We start from the raw sequence: 19,392 nt of genomic DNA on the forward strand, positions 1-19,392 counted from the left end.
TGAGTTGGTTATGGATGTAACATCTCGCACCTAGAAACGACTATAAAGAGTTTAAAATGTGAAAATATTGTATGTGTTTTTTAAAGAATAAGAAAATCTAGAAATTTTGTCTAAGTTAGAAAAGTGAGTTTTGGCCATTTTTAAACGTCCATAACTCCTAGCTCAGGATACGTTAGGAACATATCTTGATATTGTTGGAGAGCCCTTGGAGATATCTTTCCAACGCTGCCAGTTTGCGCGATTTCGACATCATATGAGTGAGATATGCCTTTCGAAAGTTGGGCTATTGGATTGAGGAAAGTCTCAATCCGGATTTAAGGAAGGGCAAACTAGTCTTTTCTCTAATTAATTTCTTAATTCATTTTTAGAGGTTTATTGGGGTAGAAACAGAACTTATTTCAGTTTTGGAAAATTAGAATACGCTTAGGGCTTGGAGAAAAGAGAAAAGAAGAAAGAAAGGGAGAAAAACCAAGATTTCGCCAAGAACGTCAAGCGTTTGAAGTGGAATTCGTCGGGGGTGATCCCTATTAAGGTATGTGAGATCTTTTAGTGATGGGTTAGTTCACCCACACACCAACTTGTTTTTATTCAGTGATTTTGGGTTGTTTACATGTTAAAAAGTGAAGTTCTTGAAGGATATCGTTAAGTTCTTGATTGGTTGTGTTGTTGAAGTTCCTTGTTGATTTGATTCGTGTTTCCGGGTGGATTTTCGAGTTAGATCTGTTTTAAGTTGAGAGCACTAATGACCCTAAGTGTTTGGGAAAAGAACTAGGCAAGATTTGAGGGTTTAGAGATGAAAAACGGAGAAGCAAAGTCGTCAAACACCTGAATATAAGGGTCGGGAGTCGCGCCAGTCAGCGCGCCTCAAAAGGATCTTTGAATGTTTCACCCTTGGGGCGCCGCGCTAGCCAGCGTGCCCCAAACTGGTCTCTGAATATTGAGGGTTGACACCCCGCGCCTCTCAGAGCTCCAGGGACACCAGTTCTCCCCATTCGTTCCCATCTTTTCGTACTAGTTTCTAAGCGATGTACCTATGTTCCCTAATTGATTCCAACACTCTAAGGTACATCTAAACATCATGAAATCATCCATAAACATGAGATCATGAACCTTGAATCCATAATCCAATTCAAGGAAAGTTAAGATCAAAGTCAGAGAAGTTAAGAAGCAAGTCAAAGCAAAGTTCTTAAAAGTTTACCAGAGTCTTTATTAAACGTTTAAACTTCATTTTAAGGCTCAAGTTTCAAGTAAAGTAAAGAGTAAAGTGTTGAGTTCGTTTCTCAAAAGTTTTTAGGGAACTAAGTATTCCCAAAGAAGTTAATAAATGTTTTCACATTTGAGCAAGAAAGGAACTATTATTTCCAAAAGAGCCTTTGGGCTAGTTTTCAGTAAAGGAAACATCGATTCCAAGAGAGCCTTTGGCTAAACTTTGAGCAATTATCTCAAACTAAAGAAAGAGGTGTTTAAAACACATATGAGCTAAAGTATATTTTTTCTGGTGTTTTTCATAAGGGAAAATGGTCAAATATGCCCCTAAACTATTCGAAAAGGTATAGATATATCCCCCGTTTAAAGTTTGGCTCACTTGTGCCCTCACCGTCAAACTTTTCGTCTAGATATGCCCTTATGGGCGTTAAATGCCAAATGGAATTGCCACGTCATTTTTACATTACCACATGACATTGAAAAAGGGTCAAATATACCCCTAAACTATTCGAAAAGGTCTAGATGTACCCATTTCAAAATAAACTACCCGACCCGTTTTACATAAATAGTAATGTATAAATGACGTGGCGTTTAATGTCCATAAGGCATAACTAGACGAAAAGTTGGACGTCGAAGGCATGAGTGAGCCAAACTTTAAACGGGGGGTATATCTAGACCTTTTTGAATAGTTTAGAGGCATATTTGACCCTTTTCCCTTTTCATAATCAAATTTATTTAATGGATTGTGTTTGTTCATGTATCTAATTGATAACTTAATTTTTATTTATTGTGATACATTTATAGATACACTTTATTTTAGCTTACATACATCCTTCTTTCACAACCTTATTGTATCAGATACATTATTATCAACTATAAAATGATACATTATGTAAGTTATACATATCTTTCAAGGCAAACAATACAATACTTATAAATTTAAACGAGATACATAAATAGTAATGTATCATGCACTATTTTTTTTTAGATATGATACGTAAATTCAAATTCATACTAAACGTATCAATTACATAGCAACTACCACACGGTAATGTATCGATATCAAATCTAACATCTTATGGGCAACAATTACTTATTTAATGTATCTAGTATAAATACAATACTTATAAGTTAAAACAAGATACATAAATAGTAATGTATCATGCACTATTTTTTTAGATATGATATGTAAATTCGAATTTATACTAAATGTATCAATTACATAGCAACTACCACACGGTAATGTATCTATCTCAAATCTAACATCTTATGGGCAATAATTATTTATTTAATGTATCTAGTATAAATACAATACTTATCAATTTAAACAAGATACATAAATAGTAAAATGCTAAGTAGCAAAGATATTCATGATGTATCTTCTCAAATTTTTTCAACAATTTTGAATCAAAATTGAAAGGATCTTTGCTAAACTAGGAGAAGAAAAAATCTTGAATCTCAATTTTTTTGATAATCTTGAATTAAAATTGAAAGGAGATTCAAAAGGATATCGGTTGTCCAACAACAATTCCATCACTTTTGTATCCTTCATAACTCACCTCGCTTACCCAAAATTTTGATAATTTTTTTTGAATCAAATCTGAAAGGTTTCTTCGTTGAACGGGGGGAAGAGCAATTTGAAATTTTGAATTTCTTCGTTATATTTAGGAGTTGCCTCTGTATGATTGAGAGTAAGAAGAAGCATAAGCGTAATTTATGGGATTTAATTAATTTTTAGATTTTATTCCCTTTTTAGCTCAACAGAAAGATTTTTCTTGTATTAGAATTAATGTATCTGGATGGTGAATTAATGTATCTGGATGGTGAATTAATGTATCTGGATGGTGACTTATGTATCCGAAAGGTACAAATTTTAAGGGATTATCGTAATTAGAAAAAAAGTAGGGATATGATGTAATTTACTTTTTACACTATAATTTTTAAGCCCAAAGCCAAAAACCAAACCAAACATGTTCTAAGCCTGTTTGGATTGACTTATTTTTAGTGTGTGAAGACGAAATAGTTTTTAATTACTTTTGAAGCGTTTGGATAAAATTTTAAAATATTACTTTTTAACACCAAGGATAAATGATAAAAATAAGTCAAATACCGTAAATTAACTCCCACCTTATTGGTGAAGATTTAATTGGCCAGATTATAATCCCCTCCCCATTTTTCTTACCCCCACTTTTTTAAAAATAAAATAAAATAAAAATTATAATTTATTACGGAAACAATTAGTCATGAATTTTATGCTGCTACTCTTTTTGTTTCATTTCTCTTGATCTTTATGCTAAACTTTTTTTCATTTAGTTATCTTAGCAAATAAATAAAATTATAATTTTTTTTCAATACTAATGTCATTAAGTGACAATATAAAGAAGTAGCAGTCAAATTTAAATCTTTTAAATATCATTAAAATGATTAATTTAGTAAAATAAATTCATAATATATACTTTTTTTTATGAGAATAACAAATCAACGGAAGAGTAATTCCTATATTGGACAAAAAATAGTTGTGAAAGAAGTAAAAGGGGGAAGGGTGTGGTGGGGGATAATAATTTGTTATGATTGTAAATGGTTCAACTTTAAGAAAGTGCAAGCTGTACATGATTGATCCATTTAAGCTTTTAACAAATAAAGTATACAAAAAGTAGTGCGCGGATCCACCTGTTTTGGTGTGAACGTACATTTGTTAATTTCAAAAATAATCATATTTTTTTTTACTAATAATAATTATGTACTTATATGTATATTTATCTTGAAAAACTGGTAGAAACTAAATATAATTAACAGTGTCCCTATAGAAAATATGAAATGGTGTTTTTTTTACTGCTGGTACAAGCTGAAAGATCCACCCATGCGACCGAATTCTATCTTAGGTAGAACCTCTTCTTTTAGCTTAATATTAATCTATTCGGAATTTTCAAATCCTAGATTCACCACCTAGACATTAGAATCTGTTGTGATTGCTAGGTTGGAAATGGTTCAACGTTAACAAAGTGTACAATATTCTAACCAAGCATAGTTGAAAAATACGAGGAGCTTAGTTGCAAAGAATATCAAAATGGTAATTAAACCCTCTAGATCTTATTTGTTTGGTCATAGATTTTAAAAGCATTTTTTGAAGAAAAAAGAATTGGCAAAAATATCTTTCTGGCCATAGAATTTATTTAGTTTTTGGGAATAATAATTAATAACTTCGCATTTGCAAAAAAAATTAAAAAATATATATGACTACCTCTTCTGTTTTTGTTAAAAAAAAAAGATATTTATTTGAAGATTGATTTTAGACTCATATTCTTATTGAGTCTCGAAGGAACTCCTCTTTACTAGAGTCAAATTAGACCTAGAATTGTATTGCAATATGGCATGACAAATGATTTTTACATGACATCGTCTTTTCTGCTTCCCGGGCTTTTGTAATAAAATATGGTCAAGGGAATTAGGGAAAGAAGCAAATTATAAGAAATATTGAATGCAGATCAATTGGGTGTGTTTTAATATACTTGATTAGCGCTTGTAATTATTTCGATCGAACATCAAATGTGTTTAAAACCTTTAATAAATTTAGACTAGTAATATGGATTAAACTTTATATCAAATTTAATAAATATTTCTTGAGTCTATATTTGGACGTTGTTATTCGATTAACATTCTATGATGTATTTTTTTCATTATATTGATATGGAAAAAATTGCAAATGTATAGTATTTTTCGTATAACTTTTTAATAGCTAAATTTTTTGTTTAAAATATCAAATTAATGTAATCTAATTGAATTTTGAAAATTAATACAATTGATTTTCAAAAAGCACAACATGACAATTAAAAGTGAACGGAAGGAGTAAGTTGTATCCGTAGACCGTAGTATCCACTTTTGACAAGCAGACAAAATTTGTCGACACAAAATCTTTTCATAATCTTACATTTAAGTTTTGTGAAATTTCAATATCTATTTGTGATTCTACTGGGATGGAGGATAGTTGTTGGGTCAGTCATTATTGCTCGGATCTTTTAATTGATTGTTGCATCACACACATTTTTTTGAAAATGGTATTAATAACTTCAGTCAAGACTATAATTTCAGTAAAAAAAATAATAATTCAAAATTCACGACTTTAGTCAGTAATATGTAAAGTTGATCTTGACAAGTCATATTAAACTTTGGAGAAAATATTTCCATTAGCCTTCATATATAAGACTGCAGTTCAATCGAAATTTCAAACTCTGAAATTAAAACCTCAAGCTGATAAACTTGCGACACAAATTTAACATCATACGTAAATTAAAGTAAATGACGCCCTCAAATCTAATTCAAGTCCATGGTCCAATTACATCATCCGAAAGCTCAAGTTCAAGCTCAAACTATTACCCCATGGCACATGGTAAGTTGCATGAGACATGTGAAGTCAAATCAATCTGCCAATTATCGTACCAAGTGTGCAAATAATACATTTTCGCTGTAGCGATGGCAGGCGGGGACGATGTGAGGTTAGGCAGTGCACAATAGGGCGGGTTTAACACCATGTCTGGCGGGGCAGGTTGAATTATTTTTCTTAAAAAACAAATATGAGATTGAGTTGGAAAGAAATAGATTATAGATCTATACGGGTTTTATTTGAGTTTAAAAAATTTATCAACTTTGTCATGATCCAAATTTTTATTAATCATAGTTATTCCCCAATTAATAAACTAGAAGAAAATGATCCGTGCTAACAGTCTTAAAGTGTATGGAAGATGCAGAGCAGTTCCAATGTTGATGAAAACTGTGAAATATATAAATCAAATAATTACTCCAAGGATGGTAACAATAATTATATCATATGATGATAAGATAAATTAAAATTATAGCACGAGCTAGCTACATCGAACCTCTATAATTTCTACGCAGGTACTATATATATAAATGTGGGTGCAATTCGTTGAAGAATTTATGTGATTGATCCAGTTTTTCAAAACTTCATCTACAAGATAACCGTCTCACTTCTTTTGAGCTTGAAAAGGAATTTTTTTAAAGCTACAAAAAATCACTCAAATGTCTCACTTCTTATGTGAACTTCGCATTGGAGACAGATGGTACGGTGGTAGTTAAAAAATTCAACATATACGGAAATAATTACTTAGCCAGTTTTATTGGTCATTTCAATTAATATTATTGGGCACAGACATTCTTGACCTTATAAACAAAGAAAAAATAAAAAACAAAATCGTACTTCAGGTTTATGAATAATGGATTATGTTGGATGATTAATTGATGGGTAGTTTGGAAGGGAGGGCAGCTTTAGCGGACGCTCTAGATTTCTATAATAGCGGAAATGCAAATTACCAAACTCTGGTGAACTTAAATGGCGGAGAGAAATCACAATATAAAACAATACAGTACAAAAGAAGAGGAGAAGAATTTCAGATTTTCAGTAGTGCAATGAGGCCCAGGCTCTAAATATTCATAACCAGTAGTTAGAGACTCAATAGGTGCGAAATGCCCATCGAAAATGTGTGACATTGCATTGGGGACGGATGATATGGTGATAGTTCAGAAATTCAATAATTACTAGTATTAGCACTATTGCTATGTCATTTCAATTATTATTATTGGGCTCCGACATATATTATGACCTTGTTAAAGAAAGAAAAAAGTAAAACTCAAAACGTGTTTCATGCATGAGATACCTTAGAGATCAAAGAAGTTGCTTCACTATAAATTCATGGGCTTAATGTTGTTCACAGCACCCAAAAAATAAAAAATAAAAAAGAAGAGAAAAAAAAATGGGCAGCATGGCTGAAAAATGGGAAGAACTTAGTGGGAAAAAGAATTGGGATGGGTTATTAAACCCCTTGGATGTTGATCTTCGTAAATATATCATTCATTATGGAGAATTGGCTCATGCAACTTATGACACTTTCATTATGGAGAGAGCATCCAAATATGCAGGAGCTAGCAGATATTCGATGGAAAATTTCTTTACTAAAGTTGGACTTGACCCAAACAAATATCGCGTGACCAAATTTTTCTATGCTACCGCATCCATTCCACTTCCCGATGCTTTCATAGTGAAATCATTTTCAAGAGAAGCATGGAGTAAGGAATCAAATTTTATGGGATACATTGCTGTGTCTACTGATGAGGGTAAAGCTTCACTAGGAAGAAGGGACATTGTGATTAATTGGAGAGGAACTATACAGAAGATGGAGTGGGTTAATGACCTTCAATTTTTACTTATCCCAGCACCCAAAATATTTGGTGATGGAGGTTTGCTTCCTTTGTTTAAACCTTTGGTGCATCATGGCTTCTACAATGTTTATACATCAGCAAGTTCACGATCACAGTTTAATCAAACAAGTGTCAGAGACCAGGTACATTAACTTGCTTAATTCCATGTTTTCCGATATATATATATATATATATATAAACTGTCCTTAATGAAGCTTATAAAGAGTCGTCGTTTTCTTTGTTTTAGGTAATCAAAGAAGTGAAAAGATTGGTTGAGGAATATAAGCATGACGAAGTCAGCATAACAGTGACGGGACATAGCCTAGGTGCATCACTTGCAACTCTAAACGCAGTTGACATAACCTTCAATGGAATCAACAAAACAAGTGAAGGTAAGGAGTTCCCAGTGACTGCTTTTGCATTCGCAAGTCCTAAAGTTGGAGATCTCCAATTTAAGGCAGCATTTGACAAATTGAAGCATCTTCATGTCTTGAGAATTCACAACTTAATGGATATTGTTCCAAAATACCCTCCCATTGGCTATTTCGACGTTGGGAAGGAGCTAATGATTGATACCACAAAATCTCCCTATGTGAAACCTCCTGGAGAACCTCTCAGCTGGCATTTGTTGGAGCCATACTTGCATGGAGTCGCTGGAACTCAAGGTTTAGGACTTTTTGCAGGTTTTAAACTAGAGGTGAATCGCGATATCTCACTTGTCAACAAGCAGTGGAACATTTTGAAAGACGAATATTGTATTCCTGGGAGGTGGTGGGTTGAGAAGTGCAAAGGGATGGTTCAACAAGAAGATGGATCTTGGCTTATGTTAGATCGCGATGAGTATGAGTTCTAAGGGAGCTAAATCATGTGGCTTTGTTTTCTTTCGTGTAATGTTTGAATAAAAGGTTTTCGAGGGCTGTTTGGAAAAATCACATCCTATATTATAGTATTATATAGGAGTATTTATGTATGTAACTATGTACTATGGTTCCTCTTATCACAGAGGATAAATTTGTATGTTGATCTATTTCTTTTAATGTTTAATATGAGTACTTTTAATTTGTGTGTCTGCTGAACTTTTATGCTCTAAGTTATTAATTCATGCAAAATATGATAAAATAATCAGATCAGGTAACTCTAGATATATGCTCTTAGGTAGATTATTTTTTTGATAATTCTTCACTATATAGGATTAACAACTAATTTCGCTTTTTAGCTACAAATTCTGTCTATTTTTTTTTAATAGTATACACAAAAGCAGAGTAGTTATCAAGGAACATCAAATTGGTAATTTTCTAAGTACTGTATGTGCTTGGTCTGATTCATGCGAAGAGAAGGCATTTACTTAATTTATACATTATATAGTTCCCTCTAGCTTCTATTTATACGTGTGCAGAATCATTTTCTCTCAGATCAACGACACCGGGTATGAGATATATCGGCAGGAGAGCCGATTAAAAAAAAAATTGCTCACTAACGATGGTGGCTTTATCCTTTATTTGTTCCCCCGGGAATGATAAGTCCACTAAGAACAAGGAATCAATAAAAATGAGTACATTTTTTTTATGATCGGTGAGACACAAAAAATAGAATTAATTTATAGCCATGAATATTATACTGCATTCACATATTGGAAAAAAGTAGTTGTGAAAGAAGTAAAAGTGGGGGGCATTATAATTTGTTATGATTGCAAATAGTTCAACTTTAACAAAGTGCACCTCGCACTAATGAAAGTTGTACACGTTTGATCCATTATAACTTTTGTACAATTAATTTTAGTCAACTAGAATGGTAATTAGCTCTTTGGAACAAGAAGAATGAAAGTTGGAGATCAACATCTAATTTGGAACAAGTCCGAAGATGCCAAGCAGGACTTTACGGTCCAATAATGATAGATGCAGCCAAGTGTATACTGGTAAAAATAAAAAACCAGCAACTTGGAGAGGCAAAAATTTAAGACTATTTTAAAATTAGAAATATTTGTGAGAATAACCCTTTTTAAATGAGCAGGTCAATAACACATCCAAATGACTGAATGAGTCATGTTCTCAGGTGCTGATTTTGTCACACCTAAATTTTCATACACAGAGGTTGTACTCCTAGAGAAATGATCCTGAACTAATAAAGTTGAATTTTCAATTGGGATCTCCACTTTAACATAATAAAATGATAAAATGTGTCCCAAAAAAATAAAATGAAACACGTGGTGCTACTTAATAAGTATTTAATTGAATATTGGGCCTCCAATATATTATTCACATTCACATCTAGCTAGTTGTGTTACTTGTAAAATTTTCACATGCCTCTCTGCACCAACAACAATCTTGGAGACGAGTCATGTGAGCGACAAACTTGAACATTAATACAATTTCTAGTGTAAATGTTGCTAATGGCTACATGAATATTATTTTTGAAATCTAATGGACTTAATTTGCGAGCTTACTTCAATGCCAAGAGGTATTAAAGCAAGAGGCTGCTTAAGATGGACCAGATAGAAACGCCTAATTTTAGAAGAGAAACTAACATATATAGTCCACTATTAAAATAAGGAATAGTCAGAATTTCCAAAGTCTTCATTAGAGTCCTTCGTATGTGAATCCTCCTTATTCATGGTGGATTATATTATTACTCCTTATTTAGACACGTCTTAACCCAATTCAATAATTTATACTAATTAATTAGGGCATATGAGCATTTTCTAACGTGCACTGATCGATCATTTTTAATTCATCCCACACAGGTCATGTTCTTCTTATGTATGAATAATATATTGACAGCACGTTCCAAGAAAAAACATCGGAGAAAATGATCACTCCAATTGATGCCTTCAAAAAAAAATTGCCTATAAATTGGAGTCTCTAATATGTAAATTAGAAACATATCTAGAGGAAAAAAACTAAGTAGAAAGAGAGAAAAAAAAAAGTCCATGGCTAGTATAGCTGAAAAATGGGAGGAGCTTAGTGGCAAAGAAAATTGGAAAGGGTTATTAAACCCTTTGGATCTTAATCTCCGAAAATACTTAATTCAATACGGAGAATTAGCTCAAGCTACTTACGACACATTCATTTCCGATAGAGCGTCAAAATATGCAGGAAGTAGCAGATACTCGAAGGAAAACCTCTTTGCTAAAGTTGGATTAGATCCAGAAATGTATCACGTAACAAAATATTTTTACGCGACATCGTCGTTTCCACTTCCCGAGGCCTTTATGGTAAAATCATGGTCAAGGGAAGCATGGAGTAAGGAATCAAATTTTATGGAGTATGTTGCTGTGGCAACTGATAAGGGGAAGGCTGTGTTAGGGAGAAGGGATATTGTAATTGCATGGAGAGGGACAATTAGAACATTAGAATGGGTTAATGATTTACAATTTTTACTAGTGCCAGCACCTAAAGTTTTTGGTGGAGGTAGTTCAATATTGCCTTTATTCAAACCTTTGGTGCATCAAGGATGGAACAGTATATATACATCTGATGATCCAAAATCACCATTTAATAAAGCCAGTGCTAGAGACCAGGTACAAATATTTTTTCACTTGCTTGTATAGTTTATATAGTTTTAGTGAATTAATTTTGTCTTCACTTGTTTGTAGTTTTATATCGTTTTAGTTAATTTTGTCTTTCACTATAGTTTTAGTTAGTTGTTGTATGTTTGACTATTCTCATAATGCTATATGACTTCTATTTAAATTGATATTTAAAATTGATATTACCCACAAACTAATGTATTTTCAGCATAGTCAAATTAATTCATAAAAATACCACTATTTTTTTTGTTGAAGTTCTCCACTAAAAAATATTTAATGGAGTAGTTATTTTTATAGATATTTTGATTGATCGGTGGTTGATATTATGGTAACTCTTCCTTTTATGTCCTTGAAGAAGTGAAAAGATTGGTTGAGAAATACAAGAATGAAGAGGTCAGCATAACTGTAACCGGACATAGCCTAGGTGCAGCAGTAGCAACCTTAAATGCAGTTGACATAGTTTACAATGGATTCAACAAAACAAGCAACGGAAAGGAATTTCCAGTGACAGCTTTTGTATTTGCAAGTCCAAACGTTGGAGATCTCAATTTCAGGGTAGCATTTTCAAAACTAAAAAATCTCCATATTTTGAGAGTTGATAACATATTAGATATTGTTCCAAAATATCCACCCATTGGCTATATAGACGTTGGCAAAGTACTAGTAATTGACACTGCCAAATCCGATTACTTGAACTCTCCAGGAAACTTACAAACTTGGCATAATTTGGAGGCTTATTTACATGGAGTGGCAGGTACTCAAGGTGTAGGAATATTAATAGGAGAAATTTTTGGTGATTTTAAATTAGAAGTGGATCACGATATAGCTCTTGTTAACAAATCAACGGATGCTTTGAAGGGAGAATATGGTGTGCCTGCTAACTGGTGGGTTGAGAAGAACAAAGGAATGGTTCAAAAGAAAGATAAAACTTGGGTTCTCATGGATCGTGAGGAGTATGAAATTTGAGAGAGTTCATTCAAATAAGTTCTTATTTCAATTTGGTTTAATTTGTTTTTATATGTGGAGTTGATTTCTCTTCTATGTATGTCCTTGAAGGGGATGTCCTTTTACGTTAAATGTATCCATCTATATTGTGATTTGTCGTCTTCGAATTGAAGTTTGGTTCGTTATTTCTCAGTGTTATATTACTATGATTTAGTATATGAACTATTATGTATCATGTATTTTTTGAATTGATATACTACTTGACAAAATCAATTCATTCCCCTTAGAGAAAGAAGCACGGAAAAAAGAAGAAGAAAATAACAGATATTTATTTGGAGATACAATTAAAATGGAATGAGTTAGCAGATATAGACTCCGTGCAGATCAAAGTTTAGGTTTCTTTAATTCAATTTTGAACATATTGAGAGGAAAAAATGGTTAGAAGCATAGGCATCTGAAAATTGCAAAATGTAAGTCCAATAAAATTGTGCTAATTTCCTTAATTTAAGAAACATTGGACGGAATTAAGATTAATTATTTTAGTGTAGTAAAGTATTTGAATTTAAAATCAAATATAATTTGGGCTAAGCTATCAATCCGGGTTCACAAAGTAAGCCCACAAGCCCATGGTCTAATAGGGTGTTACTTCATCGAAAAGTTCAAGCTAGCACGTGACAAGTAACATGGTGGGACTGTTTCGGCCTTAATTAGAGTTTTCAGATTTGAGCCCTAGATATAGACAAAATCCTCTTTGGGAGCGTCACCCTCAAATGGACCCTACAGTGCGCGATTCGAATTTAGTCAGAGATCCAATGTGAATTCGCCAGTGATACGTCAAAAATCAATCGGCCACTAAATTACTCGTACCAAATGTGCAAACAATATATATTCTGGCCAATCTAAAGACTTCGGCTACATGATAACTACCAAACTTTAAAAAAATCGCTAACCAATCTAATATTTGATGATTATTTTTTAGATATTTTAATTGAATCGGTTAGAAAAAAATGACAGTGTATTCATACGTTAGGGAGCTTTTTAATATTTTAGTGAGAATTTGTTTTCACTCTATAGCCTTAAAAATGAGATTCTTATTTGAAAATTAGGTGATTTTGCTAGATTCTTTGAAGTGAATTATTTTTTATTCACGAAATTTCTACTGATTCTTTTGTAAAGTTAAATGCATGTCCAGGTATCTAGTGTAATTTTCGTTCTACCACAACCAGCAAGTAGTTGCTAATTCTTAATTAATTCAGTGCTTTTCTTGAGTAGAGACTTTGTAAATTGATGCAATAGTTAAAGTTGTTGAGAAAAAGACGAGAAGATATTATATTCCCATCAATTCCTTGGGCAAATTAATCAACAATCAAACAAAGATAGTTTCAACTTTATAGCACATCCATGAGCAAGACTTGGTCTACTTTTTCATATCAATAATCTGACAAAAAAATGTAGACCCAGATTTTTGGAATCATTAATATATAACCATAGTCTACAGTTTTTTTGGGGACGTACATATGATGAAATTATATGGTAACCAAACAGATTAACATAGACCTTGCACAAAATCACTTGACAAATGGTCCAAGTAATATATTTTTGACCTTTTATAAATTATCGACAGTCTTCTTTTATTTTATTTTTTTCCTTTTTGTTTAGCTATCGAGACATCACGATTCACACAGTGAACTATTTTCCATTGCATGTATAAGAATTTTAATGAAAAAAGCTTTTCTTAATTAATCAATTATAGATGAAGTATTATTATATATATAAATACGTACCTTCTCTACCGCAAGGTTTACTTCACAACCACAAAAAAAAAGGAAAGAAAGATTATTCAGTTTTTGTATTGTTTTAACTTGCCTTGAAGTCGTCCTAGCTAGTCTCCTAAAAAGTTATAATAGGTCGATTCCTGGAAAACGAAATGATATATAGACATTTTAGTCTCATTTGGAAATGTGTGTCCATGAAAATTCTCAATATTGCGCAATTGCGCTTATATAAACTCTATTAAGACCAATATGTAGTTATGTTATTAAATCAGCCTTTATTTTAGGTTTTAACTAGTTCCTGTTTCAATATTTCATTACCATTTACTATCAATGGCTTTCAATTTTTGCCTCAAGAATATTATTATTCTTGTTCTTTTTTTCATTCTTAGCCTATGTCCCTTTATAGTAACTTCCCGTGACTTAAAAGAATTATCCATGCTTGAAAGGCATGAAAAATGGATGGCTCGTCATGAACGTGCATACAAAGATGAGATAGAAAAGGAACATCGCTTCAAAACATTCAAGAAAAACGTTAAGTTCATTGAATCGTTCAACAAGAACGGAACTCAGCGTTATAAGTTAGCCGTCAACAAATATGCTGATCTGACCACTGAGGAATTTACAGCATCATATATGGGACTCGACACTTCATTATTATCCCAGCAAGAATCAACAGCTACAACAACGTCCTTTAAATATGGTAGTGTGACTGAAGTTCCATATAGCATGGACTGGAGAAATTCGGGCAGTGTCACAGAAATCAAAGATCAAGGTGTATGTAGTAAGTACTCCCTCCGTCCATTTTTATTTGTCATGTTGTGCTTTTCAAAAGTCAATTTGACTAATTTTCAAGGTTAAATTAAATTACATTAATTCGATATTTTAAACAAAACAATTAGATATTCAAAAACGGTAGGAAAAGTACTATAAAGTGCATTTTTTTGCATATCAATATGATGAAAAAATACATCTTAAAATGTTAGTCAAAGTTTTTACAGTTTGACTCTAAAAAAGGAAACTATGACAATTAAAAATGGACGAATATAATATTAATTTGATATAATCGTAGTTTGACTAGACATGATAAATATATTTTTCCAACTTGGGGTTATGTATATATCAGAACATACTTTATAAAGAATCTTAGTAGCTCAGTTGGTTGACTACCTAAACTCTCACCTTGTTGATGACTATTCGATTCCCCAAATTGTAGGTCTACTCCCCTACCCCCAATTTTTCCAAACAAATCAAGCCTCTAGAATTATGTGGTCTGTAAAATACCAGGAGATCATTTGTGTAGCTATAAAAGCTGGTCCTTAAAAGTTACTAAAAATTTATAAATATGTCATTCTAATTTTAAATAGACTAAGACTTGAATATCTGCATCCCAGGCTGTTGTTGGGCATTTTCAGCGGTGGCAGCTATAGAAGGAGCATATCAAATTGCAAACAACGAACAAATTTCACTTTCAGAACAACAGCTGATAGATTGCTCTACACAAAACTATGGTTGCAAGGGTGGACTAATGACTAACGCCTACAACTTCTTACTTCAAAATAATGTGGAGGGCATTACCACGGAGAGTAACTATCCTTATGAAGAAACTCAAAGCATTTGCAGCACGGAATTACAATCAGCAGCAGTGACAATCAGTGGGTACGAAGTTGTACCAGCCAGTGAATCTGCCTTACTACAAGCCGTAGCGAATCAACCGATATCTGTTGGTGTTGCTGCTAACGAGGAGTTTCATTTTTACAGAGGTGGGATATATGAAGGAAGTTGTAGCCCTAAGTTGAATCATGCAGTGACAGTGATAGGTTATGGGACAAGTGAAGAAGATGGTACAAAATATTGGATAGTGAAGAACTCATGGGGGAGGAGTTGGGGTGAGGAAGGATATATGAGAATTGTTAGAGATGTTGGGGTTGATGGTGGCCATTGTGGCATTGCTAAAATTGCTTCTTTTCCAACTGTTTGAATTGTTATGATAAAAGGCATAAATTCCCTTCTAAACTTGTGTCGAAAAGTCAGTTACACGTTCAAACTATTGTGTCGACGTATTACACACCTAATTTTATTCAAAGTGATATTAATACCCCTTAGAACGTGACATGACAAAGAGAGTGTCTTCACCTTCCTTAAGGTGCGTGAGAAGAAAAAAATTATATGTTAAAATGACGAATTTCAACACATGACACTATTTTATTGGTCATATAATTATGTATTATAATTTTTAATATATTAATTATTTTATTTTTCTTTTTTTAATCTTTTTATTGGTGGCCCCAATTTCTTTAAAGCTTTTTCATTTTTCTTTATTTTGAGTTCTTCTTCTTAAGGAATCACTGCATTTGTCGCCATTGATTGTTTGATGGAAGCACATTCAACACTCTACCCATAAATATGAACTCTTAAAAATAGAAAGGGTGGAGAAGATGATGACTTTCATCGAAAAGTCAATAATTTTCAACTTAAAATTCATGATTTTTCCGTTTGAACTCGCTGGAAGATTCACCGAAAGATTCATGAGAAAGATAATTATTTCTATTGAAAATTCTATGACATTTATGCATAAAATTCATGATTATATTGTCTAAATTTTTCAAAAGTTCACCGAAGAAAATGATTTCTCAATCTTTGTCTTCTCTATTCTCACCGGAGAACTACCAACAACCACCACAATGTTATTTTTATGTCTCATATCATCAATAGCATATTTGATTTATCAATTACACACAAAAAATACTGATGAATTACATACATACTTATCAAGAATTTTAAAGAATTTTACAAATCTTAAAACTTTTATTTGTTTCATCGGTCATAATGGTGTTGCCCATTGCCTATCACCGCTATCAATATCTCTATACTTCATAATCGACTTATTGACTCCTATTTTTTCTTCAAGTTTGTATCTTTTCTATCAATTTATGAACAATGGAGAAGAAAGAAGAAATAGATTTTAATAAGAGATATGCATAGTGAGAAAAGAAAGATACCCAAATTTTTAATTTTTTGCAAAAGTTAAAGAAAATATCAAGGAAAAAGGGTTTAAATTTTTTTAATAATTTTATTTATGTGTGAAAACGTGTGTACAATATTTTTTTTACACAAAACTGAGATTGTCTTCGAAAAGGGATATTAATATTACTTTGAACAAGATTAGGTGTGTAGTAGGTTGCCACAATAGTTCAAACGCGTAACTGACTTTTCGGCACAAATTTAGGAAGAAATTTATGCCTTTTTCCTTTTATTTATCATTAACATAGTTTGAAATTATTAGTTGCAAGACATTCCTATTACAACATAAAAAAAATTCTAGTAATTCGTGTTTCCTGAATAAATTAATCAATACAAGAAGCGTTTTTTTCTTTTAATTTTTTTTAATGATGCAGTCAAATAGTGCTTGTTAATTACTTATATTATCCACAGCAAAATTGGGTTCCTAGTTATCCTATATTGACGGACATTGCGATGGATTCATAATGAGCAAATAGACACCTCTACTTGACACATATATTTCTTGTCATTTGCTAATATGTACATTTAGGCTAGCTAGTGTAGTCCGGGTTCACAAAATGAGTCCACAAGCCCATGGTCCAATAGGGTGTTACTTCATCAAAAAGGTCAAGTTCATAGCACGGGACAAGTAACATGGTGTGTTAAAATCAAATAGACAAGGAAATGAAATCATGACATGTTCAAGTGGTATCGCATGTCTAGTCAAATTAATCAACCAATTATATTATTAGTACCAAAATGTGACGAACAAATATATTCTGGCCAATCAAATTAATCAAAGGTGAATTCTAGCCTCTTTTGGCCAAACGACTAAAAACGGTTTAGTTTTACACTACAACAAAAATAACTTTTAGCACAATAAATATTGACATTAATAAAGAGTGTTAAAGTTTTTACTGACATTAGTTAAGTGTCATTAGAATCAATGTCGCTAAAGGCTTTAGAGAAATATAAAAAGAATATTAATTGCCGCTAAAAATACATATCTAGCGGCAATTAAGAATTAATTGCCGCCTATGATCATTTTTGATGTAGTGTTATAACCATTTTTATCAAATAATTTTTCACAAAAGTGATTTTTAAAAATAATAATAATTTGTAAATGTTTATTTGAAAAGTGTTTTGTGTTCGATTTTTAAAAAAATTAAATGTTTTTGAGAGTCAAATTTCGAAAAAGAACATTTATCAATGCTTTTTAAACAATAATAATATTATTTTATCTCAAAAAATATTTTAATATCTATTATTAAAAAATAATTTAATGTTTTATTTTTATTTATTAAAAGTACATATTGCAAAGTTTTAATCAATATTATACGTAGATAAATCAAAGAAAATATGAAATGTTGATATAATATTAACATTAGCATGATGATTTAAATATATTAAAAAGTTAAGCCAAATAAATTTAAAAATTTATTCCACATATTAAACATAAACTAATAATATATAAAATGTAAAATAAAATAAGAATTGTTTGTGTAAAAAACTAAACCAAACATATGATATATGCTACCCCTCTATATCAATTTATGTGACTTACTTTCTTATTTAGTCAGTGCCAAAAAAGAATGACATATTTTTATATTAAGTAATAATTTAACTATAAAATGGTTACTTTACTCTTAATGAAATAATTTACAACCACACAATTTTTTATCATTCTTTTTTTACCACAAGTTTTAAAAGTCTTTTTATCTTTCTTAAACTCCGTGTTGAGTCAAATTACATCACATAAAATGAGAGAGGGAATAGTAATTAATTAGTCATGAATATATTGATAAATATGTATAAATGGTAAGGGTACTTTTATATTGACAAAATAATAATATACTTTTGTTTCTACTTAGTTTAAGAAACTGAAATTTTTATTTTTTTTCCGAATAACATAAAAACTCTTTCTGCTCTATTATATTGAAAGCAGATTCACCGCCCAAACACCTTAATTCTTAAAGTATTTGTGAAGTGGAAGTGTAAAACAAGATAGAACAAGAGCAGAAAATCCTTGAATTTACCAAACTCGATCGGTGGAGTTAAAGAACGTCTAATTCCAATATATATCTATCAGGGTGTGGAAACTTCTTTTAATAAGAATAGTCTAATTAGTTCGTTAAGTAACCAACATCAATTCATATATAGCATTGAAAATGAGTTTCGTTTGAATAAGTGATTTTGAATAGTTTTAAGTGATTTTTTTCATCACAAACTTCTATGTATTATTTTATATTTTTCAATTTTAATGCATATATGTAGATATCTAGTGTGTTTTTTGTTCTATCACTACCAGCATGTACACTACAAGAAAACAAGAAATAACTAAGCGATTAATAAAATTTAGTAACTAAACAACATAAGGAATATATTTTAGAAGAGAAACTAACATATATAGTCCACTATTAAAATAAGGAATAGCCAGAATTTCCAAAGTCTTCACTTCTTCTTTTTTTTTCGCATCAAAGTCAAGTTAATAGAAGTCCTTCGTATGTGAATCCTCCTTATTCATGGTGGATTATATTATTACTCCTTATTTAGACACGTCTTAACCCAATTCAATAATTTATACTAATTAATTAGGGCATATGAGCATTTTCTAACGTGCACTGATCGATCATTTTTAATTCATCCCACACAGGTCATGTTCTTCTTATGTATGAATATAATATTGACAACACGTTCCAAGAAAAACATCGGAGCCAATGATTACTC

The 19,392-nt window shown here is 31.7% G+C and overlaps 3 protein-coding genes across 3 annotated transcripts; all 3 read left to right on the forward strand.

Annotated features, from left to right (window-relative positions):
• Positions 1–6,941: 6,941 nt before the first annotated feature.
• On the forward strand, positions 6,942–8,488 carry LOC125835211 (phospholipase A1-II 1-like). Its single transcript, XM_049514335.1, has 2 exons — positions 6,942–7,562; positions 7,667–8,488. Exons 1-2 carry the CDS (start codon positions 6,975–6,977, stop codon positions 8,270–8,272), a joined length of 1,194 nt encoding a protein of 397 aa, XP_049370292.1. The 5' UTR covers positions 6,942–6,974; the 3' UTR covers positions 8,273–8,488.
• A 1,806-nt stretch (positions 8,489–10,294) lies between these two features.
• LOC125835230 (phospholipase A1-II 1-like) lies at positions 10,295–11,911 on the forward strand. Its single transcript, XM_049514356.1, has 2 exons — positions 10,295–10,936; positions 11,291–11,911. The coding sequence occupies exons 1-2, from the start codon at positions 10,346–10,348 to the stop codon at positions 11,909–11,911; spliced, it is 1,212 nt and encodes a 403-aa protein (XP_049370313.1). The 5' UTR covers positions 10,295–10,345.
• Positions 11,912–13,867: 1,956 nt separating this feature from the next.
• Positions 13,868–15,933, forward strand: LOC125835219 (zingipain-2-like). The gene is made up of 2 exons (XM_049514341.1): positions 13,868–14,446; positions 15,057–15,933. Exons 1-2 carry the CDS (start codon positions 13,996–13,998, stop codon positions 15,641–15,643), a joined length of 1,038 nt encoding a protein of 345 aa, XP_049370298.1. The 5' UTR covers positions 13,868–13,995; the 3' UTR covers positions 15,644–15,933.
• The last annotated feature ends 3,459 nt before the right edge of the window (positions 15,934–19,392 follow it).

Source organism: Solanum verrucosum, unplaced genomic scaffold (genome assembly GCF_900185275.1).
Source record: "Solanum verrucosum unplaced genomic scaffold, falcon-dt-bn FXZP01001278.1, whole genome shotgun sequence".
Taxonomy (NCBI): domain Eukaryota; kingdom Viridiplantae; phylum Streptophyta; class Magnoliopsida; order Solanales; family Solanaceae; genus Solanum; species Solanum verrucosum.